General features: G+C 39.9%; 2 protein-coding genes across 2 annotated transcripts; one reads left to right on the top strand and one right to left on the bottom strand.

The window, feature by feature from the left end:
* The first annotated feature begins 1,872 nt into the window (after positions 1 to 1,872).
* nme4 (NME/NM23 nucleoside diphosphate kinase 4) lies at positions 1,873 to 7,293 on the top strand. Its single transcript, XM_008416678.3, has 5 exons — positions 1,873 to 2,420; positions 3,887 to 4,017; positions 4,092 to 4,193; positions 4,320 to 4,432; positions 5,405 to 7,293. Exons 1-5 carry the CDS (start codon positions 2,177 to 2,179, stop codon positions 5,523 to 5,525), a joined length of 711 nt encoding a protein of 236 aa, XP_008414900.3. The 5' UTR covers positions 1,873 to 2,176; the 3' UTR covers positions 5,526 to 7,293.
* A 46-nt stretch (positions 7,294 to 7,339) lies between these two features.
* eps8l1a (EPS8 signaling adaptor L1a) lies at positions 7,340 to 16,939 on the bottom strand. Its single transcript, XM_008416676.3, has 14 exons — positions 16,792 to 16,939; positions 15,412 to 15,528; positions 15,210 to 15,268; positions 14,749 to 14,881; positions 13,509 to 13,597; positions 13,351 to 13,425; positions 13,113 to 13,255; positions 12,817 to 13,026; positions 11,721 to 11,829; positions 11,497 to 11,637; positions 11,277 to 11,415; positions 9,338 to 9,500; positions 8,710 to 8,842; positions 7,340 to 7,924 (listed from the first exon to the last, which is right to left on the bottom strand). The coding sequence occupies exons 2-14, from the start codon at positions 15,524 to 15,526 to the stop codon at positions 7,880 to 7,882; spliced, it is 1,554 nt and encodes a 517-aa protein (XP_008414898.2). The 5' UTR covers positions 15,527 to 15,528; positions 16,792 to 16,939; the 3' UTR covers positions 7,340 to 7,879.
* Between the last annotated feature and the right edge of the window lie 671 nt (positions 16,940 to 17,610).

The raw sequence follows: 17,610 nt of genomic DNA, 5'->3' as shown, positions 1-17,610 counted from the left end.
TTTAACACTGCAAAAACACAATCGTAGCTATATTTTAGTTTCTAGTGGAATCTCAGTACCTTTTCAATAAGATGCAAGCTTGTTTTAAGTCAGTAATTCCTTAATATTAATTAAAAAATACCGTTTCCACTTTGATATTATTGTTTCACTTATAATATGAGAAAAATGTCTTGTTATAAGTGACGTAACTTTCCAGTGGACTTAAAACAAGCTCTTATATATCGCTGAAAAGATACTTGTGAATTCGTTTTGTATTATTTCAAGTGTACTGAGATATTTGCACCAGAAAGTACACCAAAAATACTTGGTAAAGTTTTGTGTGCAATATAAATATTACATAATATTATCATCAGTGAGGTGACTTTTAAACCAGGATAAAATGAAAATGAAATTTTTTTGGCAACAGAACTGCCACACTATCTTGACTAAAGTTTTATATATATATATATACATATATATATATATATATAATAAACAAATATTGTTACAGATTAAATTGTCTATTACTGGAGCATCTCAACTTCTCTAATTTTAATTCAAAGTTGTTGAGACATTGCATGTCAACCTTCTGTTTCAGTGATGTGGGAAAATATGCAGACTGAGGGGAAAATAACAGCGTGCCACCTTTTTTTTTAAGCAAATGACTTGGCATACTTAATTTCATTTCCACCTGAGCGACGCCATGTGGTAAATGGCGAAAGAAAAGTGAACTTTACTTGAACAATGGCTGTTCTGGTAGAAATTATTGTTCATCCCCACAGGACATGTTCTATATGAAAATGTAAAATCAACAAACTGCATGTATGCTGCTTATTTTCAGCAATTATATTACTAACAGGAAGGGGGTGCATTCTAATAAGAGTGGATTTACATCAATGTGTGTATATATATATATATATATATATATATATATATATATATTCAGCATTTTCATATATTCAGTCTGCAACATTTGATTAAGCACAATGGCTAATAATGGTTTGGCTAAAATGTTCAGAAACATTTTTTTATGACATGACAAATACAGAATTTTAGCTGCTTTTAAATATATTATTTTCTAGTCCGATTGGAAACTAAGTGCTTTTGTGTGTGTTATTTCCCACAAATATAAATATCCAAAAGAAAATAATGTAGACATCCTCTTTTTGTAACTTTAAAAGGTTTTCCTTTATTTTAAAACTTAAAAATAGAAATATTTATCAAAAAGTTTTGTTTTTTTTCTCAAAAGCTTATGTAACACGCGGCTCTAAAATAGTTTTATTTTGCAGGACTGAAGTGGAAGTGACTCTGGTTAAAGAGCCACTAATCTCGAGAGAAATGGGTTTTTAAATCTTATCCTACGTCTGATGTGATTTAAAAAACTGCATCATCAACTCAACTTGCCTGTATTTTTTATAGCGCCTCATTTAAAAGTGATTTACAAGACGAACAAAGCGATAAACAAGATTTAACAGTAAGTTGAAGACAAAGTTGATATAGGATCTAAAAAAATGTACCTGCAAAATAAAGATTGTTGGACAAATGGGTTTAATAAAAACCTTTTACGTACAAAAATGTGTAAAACAGTGAGAGTGTAAAATCTGAGGCCTGTCTGTTGAGAGCAAAGATTTCCTGTGAAATGGAGGATAAGATCTTCATGCTGAAGCAGAAGCAGCGACTTTAACCGCTTCAAAAACGAGGGAAAGAAATTTACATTCTTAATTCCTTGATTTTTGCAGATCCCCTCTTAAAAACTATCAGTTCGTAGTTGAATTTGGTTATTGAATATCCTCCCAAATTAGGAGAATCTTTATGGTCTATGGTTCTAACAGGCACAGGGGGGTTTTTTTGTGTTTGTTTTAACAAACCTGACCAGCATTGAATGGTGAAAGAGGTTGGGCTCAACTCCAGTTGTGACTTGACCGGTTATTCTGCTTCAAATGTTCCCTTTTTTCACAATAGTTGTTTTATTTTTATTTGCGTAAGGTCTGTCTTTCTTCACGTAGACACTCTTGGGAGGACAAGAAGACCAGTGATTGATTCAAAGTTATCACACACTTAGACAGTGGCCCCAGGGCGAAAAGGCGTTCTGGAGGAAGAGGAGATTGACTTTATGTATCTTTTTTTTTTTTTTTTTAATGCATGAAGGAAGAGAGATCTGGCATGAGTAGAGTTAAATATTGAGGAGCGAGTGTCAATGAGTGGAGCCGGACAGAGGGGTGGGAGGATGACTCGTGAGTTTTTATTGGGGAGGGTTGACTTCACTCCAGGGGCTGACAAAACACGCGTGAAGCGCGCGGTCATGTTGCAGCGCAGGGTTTTCCACACGGCTCTTAAGCACTTTTTCACAGGGGCTCAAGAAACCAAACGAGCTCCGCCATGTGGGCTCCTCTGTGCGCTGACGTGGGGACAGAGGCTCGTCTTGCACAGGCACAAATCAAGTAAGTGAAGAGAGTTGTTTTTTTTTTTTTTTTTGTGGAAGATGAGAGGAGGTGACAAGTTGGAGTTATTTGTGCATTCCTTTTTGCATGTTCCCCCCCCCCCACACACACACACACACACACTTTATAAGTGGTGGTTATTTGTTATCTTTCATCCACTTCCTCTCCTAGTAACACTGCTTTTAAATTTGAATGGAAGACGCGAATCTCTGGACAGAGTTCACTCGAGTCAGAGACTTTAACCCAGAAGCGCAAAGTTTCCCCCCCCCCCAAAACCCAACGACAATATTTGACAACAAACCCGCCCGCCAGAAGAACGGGGTCATGAACCAGAGACGGGTTAGTGCAGGGGTGCCCAAAGTCTGTCCTCTTGGCCCGGCATTCTGCATGTTTTAGTTCTGTCCCTGGTGGTAATAACTATGATAGTAACAACCTTTTCAGCATGTATGTCAATGTTCTTCTTAGGCCTTCTAACGAGACATCATGTGATCCAGGTGCGTTAAACCAGGGAGAGAACTAAAACATGCAGGATGCGACCGACTTTGGGCACCACCGGGTTAGTGTGTTAAAGGTTCGTGGCTGTAATGTGGGTGACCGTGTGGCAACAGAAAATGCCCAGAAGTACGCGGATTCAGTAAGGATCTACACTTCTTTTTTTTTTTTGTCGACGGTACAGCATCATCGCGTCGATTTGAACGTTTACGGATTCGAACTCGCAACCAATCCGCCAATACGTCATTGTTTGTGTCTTGCGTGACGCCGGACGGCGCGCAGCTTCTCAGCTGCTCTCGTGGCGGGTCTCGTGTGTTGTTAATGGATCGCATGCAGTCATTCATGCGCTCCTGGTGTTGTGGCCCCTGTCAGGAGTCGTGGAGAACAACTGAACTGGTTTAAAACAGGAGCTGACGTGTGTAAACGTTCGTGAGGAATGAACAGGTTACATGGTTTATTTAAGTGAAAATTGTATAGAAAATGTTGACTCCTGTGGGGAAAAAAAGAGTATTCGCACTCTTACATTATTATTTTTTTTTTTATAACTTGAAAGAATAATGACCTCCTGAGCTTAATTATGGGTTGTACCACCTTTAATAACAACAACTGCTGTCAGGTTGTGTAGTTGTGTTTGTAGAATTGTTAATTTTATTTATTTTTTGTTAATTTTGGAGTCATTCTGTTGTGGACTTTACTGGTGTGCTTATTGTGTGGCTTAAACAAGGAAAGGGATCAAAGTTGCTAAAGACTGACGATCACAATGCAGAACAATTCAAGGCCAAGCAATGAGATCTAGTTAGCATGCTGTTCGCTAGGGCAGGAAGACAACCACGTTTGCTTGTAGGGTTGCACTTGGAAATGTGTTATCTTGCTCCATGATGTTGAATTTGGATAATCAATAGTCATCTTCCCTGTCTAAAACTGCTGCTGATCCACCGTGACAGACGTTGTATATGAACTCCTACGTTCATCAGGTCTCCCAGATGTGAGGGAGCGGACTCTCATCGCCATAAAGCCAGACGGAGTCCAGCGTCGCCTTGTTGGACAGATCATCCATCGGTTCGAGCAGCGAGGTTTCAAATTGGTCGGGCTGAAGATGCTGCAGGTAAACAAGCTCTGTGCGTCGACTGTGTGAAGAAAACGGCCCCTTTTCTAACTCCAGCTGTATTTGCTGTAAAGGCGTCTCAGGATGTCCTGTCCGAGCACTACTGTAACCTGAGGACCAAGCCGTTCTACAACAGTCTGGTGCGCTACATGACCTCTGGACCCCTTGTTATGATGGTGAGGGCTTCCCTTCTTCTCCGCCCGGCTTTGGGCTCCTTGCGGTTTTTACGTTGTGTTTGCTTTATCTCGCACTTGCTTATCAGTCCGCTGCAATGCATGAGTGGTGCGTTTATCTATGTTTAGGTATGGGAAGGGCACAACGTCGTTCAGACATCACGGACTATGGTGGGAAACACTAACCCGGCTGAGGCCCAGGCAGGAACCGTCAGAGGAGATTTCAGCATTCATGTCAGCAGGTAAACTCATTTCTTTTCATCTTGTCTTGTTCTTCAAAACCTTACAAAATAATTGCAGTCACAGGATTAATATGAGACAAACATTTGCCAGAGAAGGAGCCAAGATACCTAATGCTAGCTCTGAAGGAGCTGCAAAGATTCACAGCTCAGGTGAAACGCAACAGCTGTTTGTTGCGCATTCAACAAATCTGCGTTTCATGGGAGAGAGTGACAAGAAGAAAGACGTTTATCTCGTTTGTGCTACATGTTGAGATGCAGCTAGTGCTGAACTTTTTGGTGTAAATGTTAAGAGCTATTTGAGAATACCAACTCTGCTCGCCATACTGGACACAATATATTTCTATGGAAACACGGTGGTGGCGGAATGATGCCGCCGGGAAGTTTTACTTCAGCATACAGAGGGAGGCTGGTTGGTCTTGATGAGAATATGAATGGAATTAAATACCACATCATTCTGCATAAAATTTGAGACAGAGTCAGCTTTTCACATTCCAGTGGATCAGCAACACCTGGCATACACCTAGACCTGAAAACAAAATGGCTTAGATCAAAGCATAGTCATATTTTAGACCAGACCTAAATCCATCTGAGAATCTCTGCCAGGACTTGAAAAAGATGTTTAGATGTGTTCTAAACATCTACACTGGCAGAGCTTGATGTATTTTCTGTAAAAAGTCTCCATTCCTTGATTGAGAAGAATCTACAAATGACTTGAAGTTGTAATTGTGGCAACGTGGCTCCACAAAGTATTGACGAATATATAAATATCTCCTTTTAGATTTTTACTTGTGATGTTCCTTTACTATCAGAATTATGCACAACTTTAGTATGTCAAAGAAAATCCCAATAAAATATTTGTTTACGAGAAGAAAGAGTTAAAAATATTCAAGTCTCATGGATAGTTTTGCACTTCAATGTCCGTAAACTCCCACTATCAACTCACGTCGATAAATGTTATTTGCTCATTTAAAGGAACGTGGTCCATGCCAGTGACTCGGTGGAGGGGGCTCAAAAGGAGATCCAGCTGTGGTTTCAAACGAAAGACCTTTTGGACTGGGACTCCTGGGACCAGACCAGCACCGGCGATGTGTGAAGATGGCATCAATCGAAGGAAGTGAGGTTTGCTGCCTCTTTCCCTGCTGCTCAGTGGTCCGTCACTTTAGTGCGACCAAAGGCGATTGTAAAACATGAGCCGTATTCAGTGATCTCAGTGATTTACCTCAGAAGTGCACTCAAATGAAAATGTTGATGTTTTGTCAGATTTTAGTTTTTAATCCTTGTTTGAGCCGGTGCATATTTTATTAATTTGTAATCAACATGTTTCTGTTTAATGGTTAAGCTACTTAAAGGTTTAAGATGCAGAATATTGATTTAAGAGTACACAAAGTCCATTTATTATGATTGTGTTTTTTAAGAATGTTCTGTTTGAACCTTTTAGTGAAGAAACACTTTTTACACACACTTTCTAGACTGGCTTATTTTTGTCCCAAGGCAAAAATTTTGCATTTTAGCTAACTTTTTCTACATTTGGCAAGATTTGTTTTGAGGCCATCATTTGACCATGCACTGAAAGTATTAATAAAAGAGCAAAAATGGTTAAAGGTTTTTCAAAAATGTAACAAAACCAAAATAGTATTTAAGTAGATAATGACATATTTTCCTTAGAAGCAATAAACCCAAAAATATAAGCAGGTTAGTGTGGTCAAGGGCTCGTTTTTGGGGGGGGGTTTCAATCATACCTGCATTTTCTTTTCCACATTCTGATCACTGCAAAATAAAGCATGGAAAAATCCATCCATCCATCCATCCATCCATTTTCTTACACCCTTTTCCCTTGATGGGGTCAGGAGGGTTGCTGGTGCCTATGTCCAGCTAACCTTCCGGGCGAGAGGCGGGGGAGCATGGAGAAATGGCCATATTCAAAGCTGAGGACAAGATTAAAAACAATTTTTTCAAAATGATTTTTGCTGTGCAGGCAGGAGGAGTTTAAAAGTTGGATTCACACAATGATTGCTGATGAGCAACGCCGTCAATTGAACATTTTTCCCTCATCCTTTCCTTCATAGGACTGATTTTCATTGTTCACAATGTTACCTGCTAGCTTAAATCTTCCTGAAGACTCTCCCCAAGGAGAGCCCACACTTGGATATCGTTTTAATTTATGCTTTCGTTTACTTGTCGTTCTATGACCGCTCTGAAATAGGACACATCAATGGCACATTTGTAAAACGTTATGTGTTAAAATATCTAAAATGAGCAATAAATTTAGAAAGTAGAAACATCTTCATCCCTGTGAGGAAGGCAGATCAGGACAGGCTTGCAAAACCAACACAGGGTAATCTGAAAGGTCAGTTGTTGTTTACACGGTAAAATTTGACCTCTGGTGAAAGTTATTTGTCAAACTGGTGAAGCAACGTTATGTTCACATCATGTTGATTCACCTTCTGCTTGTGTACCTGGATGGGTGTGTTTTTTTGTTTTGTTTTGTTTTTTTTGCATGTGCTGACGTAAGAGGGGTCAGAGGGTCAAAAACGTTTCACAACTGATAGAAAAAGACTTGCTGAATTTAGTATTGAGAGATATAATGAGTTAGAGGATTTAAAATAAACATTACAAATGCATCTGTTGACCTCTGCTGGTGAGATGTGAATGTTCCAAATATGAATATTTCTGCAATAATTAATAGAGCAAATAATCACCTCACTGGTCTTGAATGCAACAGAAAATCAACACTAATGTTTTTTTTTGTTGTTGTTTTGTTTTAATGTGATGTGTTTGTACATTTAGACTGAAACAACACGTGGCTGTACAAAGTGACATCATAAAAATGAATGTGAAATAAACATCAATGAATGCGAAAAGTGGACAACAGGTTTTCTGTTAATGGACAACTGTAATCATTTTACATGAATTTTGTCTTGTTTATTTTATTTACATTGTTGGTATCCACAGAATATCAACTAAGACGTGTGACTACAACAAAACAGAAACGATAAGAGAAGTTTATTTTGAGAACGTGTGAAATATAAACATCTTGCATGTCAGTGCGGCCTGTCGGGCTGCATCATTAATGCGTAGTTTATGTAACCTTCATGTGCAATAATACAAGGCCTGACTTTCTTCTAATGCTGTGTTCAGGATGCTTTTTGACACAATGAGCATAATGGCTAACAGCATCTTAAAAAAGACATAAAACTCTAAAACTAAATCTAAAACTCAAAATGAAAACAGAACAAAGTTAGCAGTTTTTTTTTTTTTAAAAAAGTAAAATATTCTTGTCAGTGCAGATATTACTCTATAATTAATACATGTGTGTAATCTTTATGTTACTGTGTAGCTGATTTAAATAGCCTTCATGTAAAACAGATTGGTCTCAAATCTCTAAGTTATTATTGATTTCTTCGTCAAATATTGTGACGTTTACCAATCCAGGTCAGTCATCAGGTTTCACTTCTCCACCACCGTCTCTAATTCAGAAATTTTGCGCACGTCCTGGTAAGAAGCAAACGATACGTCGGTTCAATAGAGCAAAGTTACAATCACTTTTTTTTAAAGCAAAAGATGACATGTCCACCTCTTTTGCTGTTTCCTCAATAGAGATGGAAAGTTAAATCAGCTCAATTTCTAACGCAAACAATTATCATTGTTGCCTTCTTTTAAACCTGATTTAACAAAATGCACCATCAGAGTGAATACGTTGTATGATTTTTACTTTATTGTCCCTTAATTTTACCTAAATGGAAATTTGTTGTTGGTTTTTCACAGAATTCAAGGAAAGTATTTTCTCCAACATTTTTATGTTATTTTGCTAATGGTTAAGTGATTCTCAGCTTTATGTGGATCAGGGTCTTTAAAACTACAACTGTAATACTGTAAAGTCCTTTTTTGTACAATGAAGCAATTTTTTACATAAGCAGATTCACACAAATACCACTGTTTATAGGTCAAAGGGACTCCAACTCTGTCACTATCTGCCTCACCTTATCGAGTGAACTCCAAACTTAAAGTTTTTAATGATATTTTCAGTATAAACATATTTACAATATATTCTACAAGCACTATTAGATAAAAAAAAAATGTAAACGGAATCAGAGGTGATTACTTTCTTGTCCTTGCTCATTTTGAATGTAGGTCAGTTCAGTAACAATTTGGCAAAGTGACGCAAGTCTGTGCATCAGTCAAGGCCGAGCAAATAAACGCCTGTCGACAACAGAACCGGACCAGAACCGTGTGACAACAGAGACAAACAAACGCATCCAGAACAACAGCGTACAAACCTCGAGAAGGGACTTCTGTCCCAGCACCTGCAGGTAAATACGCTCTCCCTCCAGAGGACACACACTGCAGAGCTCCTCGTTCTTTAAGGAGAAGAGCTGAGCTCCGGTCAAAACTCCCAGGGTCTCCACAGTCCTAACAGAGGCATTGTGAAAGAAGAGGTTTAGTTTGTCGCCAGCTTAGTTTCAAATGGAAGTTAAATACAGATATTTACGAGAGTACGATTTAAAAAAAAAAGAAAGAGACGCTCAAGGGAAAGGAGTGAGTGGTTTAATCTGATTCCAAACATTTTTATACCACCTCAGAGAGATGCTAAATAAGGAGAGTTTGCACTACAGTCAATCATTCACCCACTGATGGTGGTGAGTCTTCCAGCAATGCGTGGAAGAACTATAGGAAGCACACCACCTCCTTCCCATGATGGTCACCAGCTTAGTCACACGCTGCTGAGGGATTGCATCCCATTTTTCAAACAGCAGTATTTGTAGCGATACGGATGTGTTGGTGACTCAAGCTGATCCTCAAAGTGATCAAATAAACCAACTTTCTAAATGGATAAGGCTGATTGCCAACAAAAAGAACATTGTTACCACATAACAACGTCATATGTCTAGTAAAATCAACACTCACCCCTGACTGAAGCCTTTCGCAGAGAGCCAGGACTTCACCGCAGAGCTTGGGGAGTGGTAGTTCAGGGGGATCGGGATGCCAGCTGAGGAGGAATCCTCCATCTCTTTAAGAGAGTTCCTTTTCTTAGCCAGCCGCTGCAGAAGCTCATTGTTCATAGCCATGACTGTTAGAAGAGGGGAAAAAGCAATGCTATTCAGACTTGGAATAGAGAGAGATTCTCTGAACTACAAAATCCTGAATGCTTTTTCTCTCATTTGTATAATTTAGGCCTCAAAATGTCAGGGAAATAAACAACTTTGAATTGGATCAGAAAGGAAAAAAAACCTGGTCCTAATTGTGTAGCCACATCAATACAAACCATACAAATTTAATTTAGCATAATTTGACTATGAGGTGGGATTGAGGAGGCTTCACCGGAACGTGATCTGCAGCTCTCACTGGAGCGGTTCACAGCCAAGAGTGAAGCGGCCGGAATGAGGCTCAGTGCCTCCAAATCCGAGGCCATGGTCTTGAGCTGGTAAAGGGTAGCGTGTCTTCTCTGGGTCAGGGGGGTCGTCCTGCCTCAAGTGGAGGAGTTTAAGTATCTGGGGATCTTGTTCACGAATGAGGGAAGAAGGGAGCGGGAGATCGACAGGCGGATTGGGGCAGCGTCTGCCGTGAAGCGGGCGTTGTACCGGTCCGTCATGGTGAAGAGAGAGCTGAGCCAAAAAGCGAAGCTCTTGATTTACCGGTCGATCTACATTCCCACCCTCATCTATGGTCTTTCGGTCATGACTGAAAGAACGAGATCACGGATACAAGCGGCCGAAATGGGTTTCCTCCGCAGGGTGGCTGGGCTCTCCCTTAGAGATAGGGTGAGAAGCTCGGTCATCCGGGAGGGACTCAGAGTAGAGTCGCTGCTCCTCCACGTCGAGAGGAGCCAGTTGAGGTGGCTCGGGCATCTGGTCAGGATGCCTCCTGGACGCCTCCCTGGTGAGGTGTTCCGGGCACGTCCCACCGGGAGGAGGCCTCGGGGAAGACCCAGGACACCCTGGAGGGACTATGTCTCTCGGCTGGCCTGGGAACGCCTTGGGATTCCCCCGGAGGAGCTGGAAGAAGTGGCTGGGGAGAGGGAAGTCTGGGCCTCCCTTCTGAAGCTGCTGCCCCCGCGACCCGACCCCGGATAAGCGGAAGAAAATGGATGGATGACTATGAGGTGAATGAAAAAGGCTGTTGCAACAGAAATGAGTGTTTCTTAAAATCCTCAAAAATATAAAACATTAATTTGTGGTTACAAGGTTTAAAAGACGTGGTAAAGTTTAGGTGACGTAGATCGGAATAATGAAATTCCCATTAATTAAATTCAGATAAACGTAATTAATCCCAAAAGGAAATTAAATATTTCTATTTTTATGTGTCATGTCCTGCAGTGTAGTAATCAGAGTTGTTGTCTGAGTGCCCAGGAGACGCCCTGAAGGGTCTACTTTCACGAGTGGAGCGTTACTGATTTTGCTGTAGTCCTTTAGATTTATTCCAAGTGCAATGGATAAGCAGGAACAGAAAGGGAAAAAGAAAGGAGGAGAGGTGAGGTAAAAAGTTACTAGTGAAAGAAGGAGATAAGGATAGAGAGGAAAAAGCATGAAGAAAAAACACAATAGAAGTCTGAAATCAAATCGTGTGCAAACTCTCCAGGTTTCTTAAAGATTTACATTCCAGACATAAATATGTCATTTATGTTTTTTACACTGATTTCAGTTTTCATATTTAAATTCCTGCGTTTGAGGGTTCTGTGTACGATGAGCATAAATATTAAAACGTTGCTAATGACGTGTAGACACCTAATTATTTTAGGACATAGCTGCATGTTTAACACAAAGGAACAGAGAGGAAGCAAACAAGATCTGTTCTTTTTTTTTGTCATTACTTCATTAGTGCCGCATTGCATGGAGCGCCGTGTTACCTCGGCCGCCATCTTCTCTTGTCATGTTCGATGGCAGAATCATGCTCTGATGTCGCTCTGCTCGGTTGGTCGAGGTCGGCCTGAACCCGTCGCTGCTCGATGGGGCGTACGAGAAACATCGAGGGGCGGGAGCTGTTCTCTGTTGAGAACAAAGCGGGACTTAGTCAACACAGAGGCCCGCAGAGTATTTTCAGAAACACAAAGAATGCCGTGTCCGTACCTTTGACTCTGTTCGAAGCACCGGATGGATTCTCTCCATGTTCAGTGCAGACAGAGGCTCCAGGATGTTACACGGAACAAGTCCTATCTCGTCATAGCTATTCCGGCACTTCCAAAAGCGGTCCGATGATAATTCAAGGACCTAAAGAAAGATAAGTTAAATCAGTTTCTGCCTTTACAGGTCAGTCCATGAATACTGAGATCACTGGTGGGTTTGCGCTGTACCTCTAGTGCTTCCCCATGTAGTACAGAGAGTTCATCGTTGTTTCTGGCCACAAAGTCGTAATTACAGTGATATATTCGCTTTCCATTTGGTGGGATCCCATTTTTATTTCTGAAATTACATTCAGAAATTTCGCAGCTCATAAAATAACAACATTGTCCAAGTGAAGTATGATTTCCTTGCATTCGTTTGCTTTTATTTGTCCTTCCTTCACACCAATCTGAATCCAAACCTCCCAAATTCAGGTCAATAAAGTTCACCTGAATTTGTAAGGACTATGTGCTGCTCATGCTGCAGCTTTAAAAGCATTATCTCTTTCTTTCACTGTTGAAGAAAAGCCCTAGAAACATCTTTAGCCAAAAAGAGGACCAGGAGTAAAATAAAATACAAATAAAAATCACTGACTTATTCATAACTCATGATGGCAAACTTCAGGTTGAAATAATTTTCTAGGATGTCAGAAAAGCGGTTTGTAAAAATAACGACTACACAATCATCTTCTTATGCTGCTAAAAGTTTGATGAAAGCCCTAATGGTGTCTCCTTCACCACTATGGTAAGGCTGGACCTGATGGTTATGGTGCAGAAACCTCCCATGTGTACTACTAAGAGAAATAACAGAGATTGTGAGTATTCAGATACTTGAGGCAGAAACATTAAGGTGGCTGGAAAAAAAACGGCAAACAAAAATGAGGATTCCAAAATTTGCTGCGATCCGGTGACATTTGAAGGAGCAGGAGGTGCTGGATGCCATGGGGGAGAACTCAATGAAGTTTCATAATATTCTGACTGCATGTCCTTAACAATTATATTAAATTTTATGCAATAAATTAAAAATATGCCTTTCAATGAGACCTCATTGTTCACAATAAATCTACCTTTTAAAAATAGCTAAATTTAAGTGGGTGTTGAGCATACTTTTCATTAATTCCTCATTTCTGCATTAAAAATGTGTTTTTATTGATCTAATGTAATGTTCTACTCCTAAATGTCACATTTTCATTAGCTACAAACTGAAAAAAAATCATCAGAATTAACAGAAATAAATACCACACACACACACACATAGCAAATATATTTATAGTGACTAAACCCTTACGCTTTTTCCGTCCCTTCCCCGTAGTTCTTGGACCCAGGCTGGACATGTTCCTGTTGACTTTGCTTCCGCACGCTTTCATTAAAAGCGTCCTCTTTGTGCTGCAACTGGATGGGATCATCCAGCAGCCGACCAGCTGAGTCGCTGGCCTGAGGCTGCCACCCATCCAGGAAGACAGGCGAATATGGAGGAGCAGAAACGGTCTGCTGCGAACTGAGGATGGGAGAGAGAGCGGTTCTTGTTAGAACAGAGGCGCCGTAAGCGGAAGCAGAGGTTGGTGCAGAGAGAAGGACACAGACGCGTCTGAGGTCCAGTTGGGTCCCAGTGATTCCCACAGCTCCTTTTCCTCTCCAGTCAGGTGCTCTCGGAGCAGAGAAACGGCTCCTCTGGTCATGCATGGACTCTTCACGGATGCAGCTAATGTCTCAGTGGTCTTCACCATCTGTAAAGCAGACAGTGGGTGCCACTCAAGTTAGATAAAAAAAAACAAACAAGGGAAACACTAAATCAAACTAAGTGTCATAAAGTCGCTCCTACCAAGTTCAGAGGTAAAAAGATGTGGTGGAGCAGATCTGGTGCGTCTGGTTGTGAGATGGACGACTTCAAGCGATCCTAGATCAAACGAGAAATAGTTTTATGCATAGTAACATAACATGCTTTTTAATAACTTCCAAGAATTTCGCGTGGATGCTTACCAGTAAACAGAAGGAGTACTTGATTTTCTGAAAGATGTCCACAAATTCCTGCTCAGACGGAGGAGTCGCTTTCTTGGTCAGCAAGTCTCCTGCAAGACAAGAGAGAGCAATCATAACAACAGCCATAGCTGCAGAGCAGAGCATGCACTTAACCACGGACACAGAGCCGTTACTGTTTGAAAACTATTGCAAACATGGGTAGGTGTTTAAATATTGTGACTCATCTGACAGGAGTGTAATTGCCTGTGTAAGAAAAAACAGGTATGCTTTATTTCCGAGTGACGTACTCACTACGAAGTCCTACACAGAAAGAAAATGTGAATTTAAAACAATATTTAAACACTCACACCCTCAAATTAAATGAGGCTTCTTAATTATGTAATTTGAACCTTCACACCGTAAAAATAATAACAATTTATGTTGAATTAGTTTAGTTTGCTAAAAGACCACAGAAAAAAAATGCATGGAGGTTGCATTTCACAGTGTTTTACATTTTAAATGATACTGTAAATTTTACAGTCAGTAAATAATTTTTGTTTACAGTTCATCTTTATAAAAAGCTTATTTTTAATCGCTGTGAATATGTGTGTGGTTAAAACATTTCCGAAGACACATAACCCTTTTTATCCTCACATAAAATTTTAAGTAAAGAAAAAAAAAAGTCCAATAAATTCACCTATTGCTAATGAACGTTATGTTGACATCAAGTCGCCATAACAACAATGTTAGGATCTACCTGTTCTGATTTAGGCGATTTCTCTCTTTTTTTTTTACGACATATTTTACTATGCACTGAAATTAGATTTAGTAAACAATGGATAACGATTTGGTGTGACAGTAGGTGTGTACAAAGTTGCATAAGATGAGAACAAAACCAAAGTAACATAAGCTGAGTGATTAATCAAGTAGGAAGAGCAACATTACAGGTTGACCATCCCAAGTCAATAAGCTCCTCTCTAAGATTGGTTTGTCCTGCCCTGAAGACAAAAGGCGTGGTGTTTCAGCAAATACAAGAATTTTCTGAATAACTTAGGAGTTTTTTCAGCAATTTGTCCACTGGCTTGTTTTAGTGAATGCCAAAAAGGTTGTTCTTTGCCTTTTTCCGCTCTAAACACTTAGAACTAAGGCTATGACCAGTCAGTGAAGTAGATTATTTCACAAAAACCGAGTCTCGGATCAGTTTTTTTAGTTTCCCAGCTTTGTGGCCAACAGAGTTTAATTTGCATGTAAAAGCTTGTACCTTGTTTGTCATTTTTGGTGCTTTTCTTGCCACTCCTTTTGGTCCTTTGGTTGAGAATGCTCCGGGCCTCCGCGGTTTGTTGCAGGCGAGTCATGAACCTCTCGATGTCATCAAAGCAGTGATTCAAGATTTCCTTTGAAATATTAAACAGATGTTGTTGCTAAGTAACCAATTGCTACACAAGATGTGTAAAATAACAACTTAAATGTCAAAAAAATATTTTTAGATAAATGCCGCTATTCTCAGGATCTTTGAAGATGATATTACCTAATTACCTATAAACAAAAAAGAACATCTAGCATGTCATGAAATGTATCTTTAATTCTGCACTTCTTTTCACTTTTGGTCAATATTAATGATACATCTTCTTACTGTCTTCTTGATTTATCAGATTTAATTTGCAGATACGATAACAAGGGGAATTACTGACTTTACCAAGTATCCAAATTTTTCAGACTTACAACTTCTCTTTCTGCAGTCATCAGCTTTTTGTGGCTTGACTTCCCGCTTGTGCCGTTCTCTGTGCCGAAACAAAACAGCCACATTTACGCAAAAAAAACAAAACAAAACTGATACACTTTACAGATGCACTCGGCTCAGACGTTCAACTCAACCCATGTAGCCGAAAGACATGGTGCAAATTGTCAGCGTGGCCATAAATACCTCTCTCAGCGTCCGTGATGATGGGCAGCCCATTGGGACGATGTTGCTGAAGTGGAGTCAGCACTTTGACCCCAGAAGGCTTCCTTGGAATCACTTGAGGAGGTGACGTCGACATTTCTTTGACGCAGACGCGAGCAAAGTAAAGTAAGTTTCCAGTACAAATTAGCAAAACTGAATGGCAACATTAGCTGGTTCCTCCTGTAAAGCTTTGCAATAAGCCTAAATGCAAATATCCTTTAATAGCAGGAGCCTGAAAATGTTTAAGGATTTGAACCTCGTAATAACAGATTTGGTTGTAGATTAAGTCGAGAGATAAAAAATGAGGTATCGTGTTAGAGAATATTTGTTCTTTACAGAAATCCAGTGGTGCCAATAATTTTGCCAACATTTAGTCAGATTAATGACGTAGTGTTAAAGATTTTTTTTAGTTTGGGAATGTTCACACATTTTATACATTGCAACCCTGTGTAATTAAGTAAAAAATTATTGAACTAGTTCACCGGTTTGCACATTTTAGAGGATTTGTGAGCCGCCTTGTCTTACCATCTGTTTTCAGAAAAGGACTTTCAGAACCGTCAGATCCCTCAAAAACCTTTTTTGTGGAAGAATTTTTGATTACAAATCTCTAAGTTAGTGTGAGTAGAGCCTGATTTAGGTTAAGATAAACCTTTCAAAAAAGTCAAGCCATCAGGTGGTAATGCTGCATCCGTTTCCAAAAACGGGGGTTAACACAAGATGAGATGTTGTAATCTATAGATAAATCCTCCACATTATGAACATTTGGGTGCTTTAAACACTTAAAGTGTACCATTAAGTCAGGTTTAGCATAATTTGTGGAAGCCTTTAATGTCAATTTTGACACGTTTTTACGAAGGTGATTTTGTTTGAAATATTTTTTAAAATGGGATAAATAACTTGAATATTGTCTAGCTGACCTCCTTATCTTAGGTTACTGCCTAACAAAGAAGTTTTGTTTGGAAAGTTTTCTCCTGGGTGTCATTCTCAGAAAAATGACAGATAAGTAAATTCAGGAAAAACCACCATGACCAGTAGGCATGCAGGTGACACAACCATGAGAATATAAAGAGAAACTGCTACTCATTGAATAAAAAAGACAAGTGTGGTTTCAGGGTATCACTTTGGCTTTCGTCATCTTTCTTTCCCCCTACGCTGTTATTTTTCATGGAATAAAGAAATTATTCTTATGTCACAAGCTGGCGTTTTGATTTCCAAGAAGATCTGTAATCTGTTACTGGTAAAAACAGATGGTGATCGACAGGTGCACCTCCGTATTCATTTCTCATTCCCTTCACCATTTTCTCCCCTCATCTAAAAGAAAAAAGAACGAAATTTAGGTCAAATCAAGATTCATCACTGTACCTTTTGGCGAGATGTGAGCTTGCAAGTCCAAGTGGCAGACACCACTCCTCCAGCTGAGCTGTATGAGCACAGAGTTTTGGTTGTTTACAAGAGGACGTCCTACCTTCTTGAGATGTGTCAGAACAAGTAAAACAAGCTTTTCTTCTGCTGTCTCTCTCTGTTGCTCTCCCTTGATTATCCAAATACACACACACACACACACACACACACACACACACATAGCGTCCTGCCTCTTTCTCTCTCTTTCTCTGTGTAATTGGCAGCGTCTTCCTCCTTTTGACAGGTATTTGTGTCACCTGCCTGTGGCTTGTGCCACAAGGTCAGCCAAAAGTGCAACAAATACCATTCCAGGACTGTTTTCAGTCTGCTTAAAAACCCTCCCAACATGCAGTTTCACTTGAAAGTATTGCAGCAAAAGCCAGAATAAAACAGTCATTAAAGAAATCTACATAAGAATGAGGGGATTGAAAAATACCCTGCCTCTCGCCCGGAATGTTATCTGGAGAGAGGCACCAGCACCCCTCCTGACCCCACTAGGGACGAGGACGTTAGAAAATGGTTGGATAAATGGGATTGAAAAATATAGACCTAAGTCTTTGTTATGTAGGGCATTTGTTATTTTGGGCATGCACTCTTTAAGAAAACATAAGTTTGATCAAACAAATGATCAAAATAATTTAAGTGTGAAATCCACTCATTACGGGGCTGCACAGTGGTGCAGTTGGTAGAGCTGTTGCCTTGCAGAAAGAAGGGTCTGGGTTCGATTCCCGGCCCCGGTCTTTCTGCATGGAGTTTGCATGTTCTCCCTGTGCATGCTTG

The sequence above is a fragment of the Poecilia reticulata genome, chromosome 8 (assembly GCF_904066995.2).
Source record: "Poecilia reticulata chromosome 8, P_reticulata-male-v2, whole genome shotgun sequence".
Lineage (NCBI taxonomy): Eukaryota > Metazoa > Chordata > Actinopteri > Cyprinodontiformes > Poeciliidae > Poecilia > Poecilia reticulata.
This window is presented reverse-complemented; position numbering and strand designations above follow the sequence as displayed.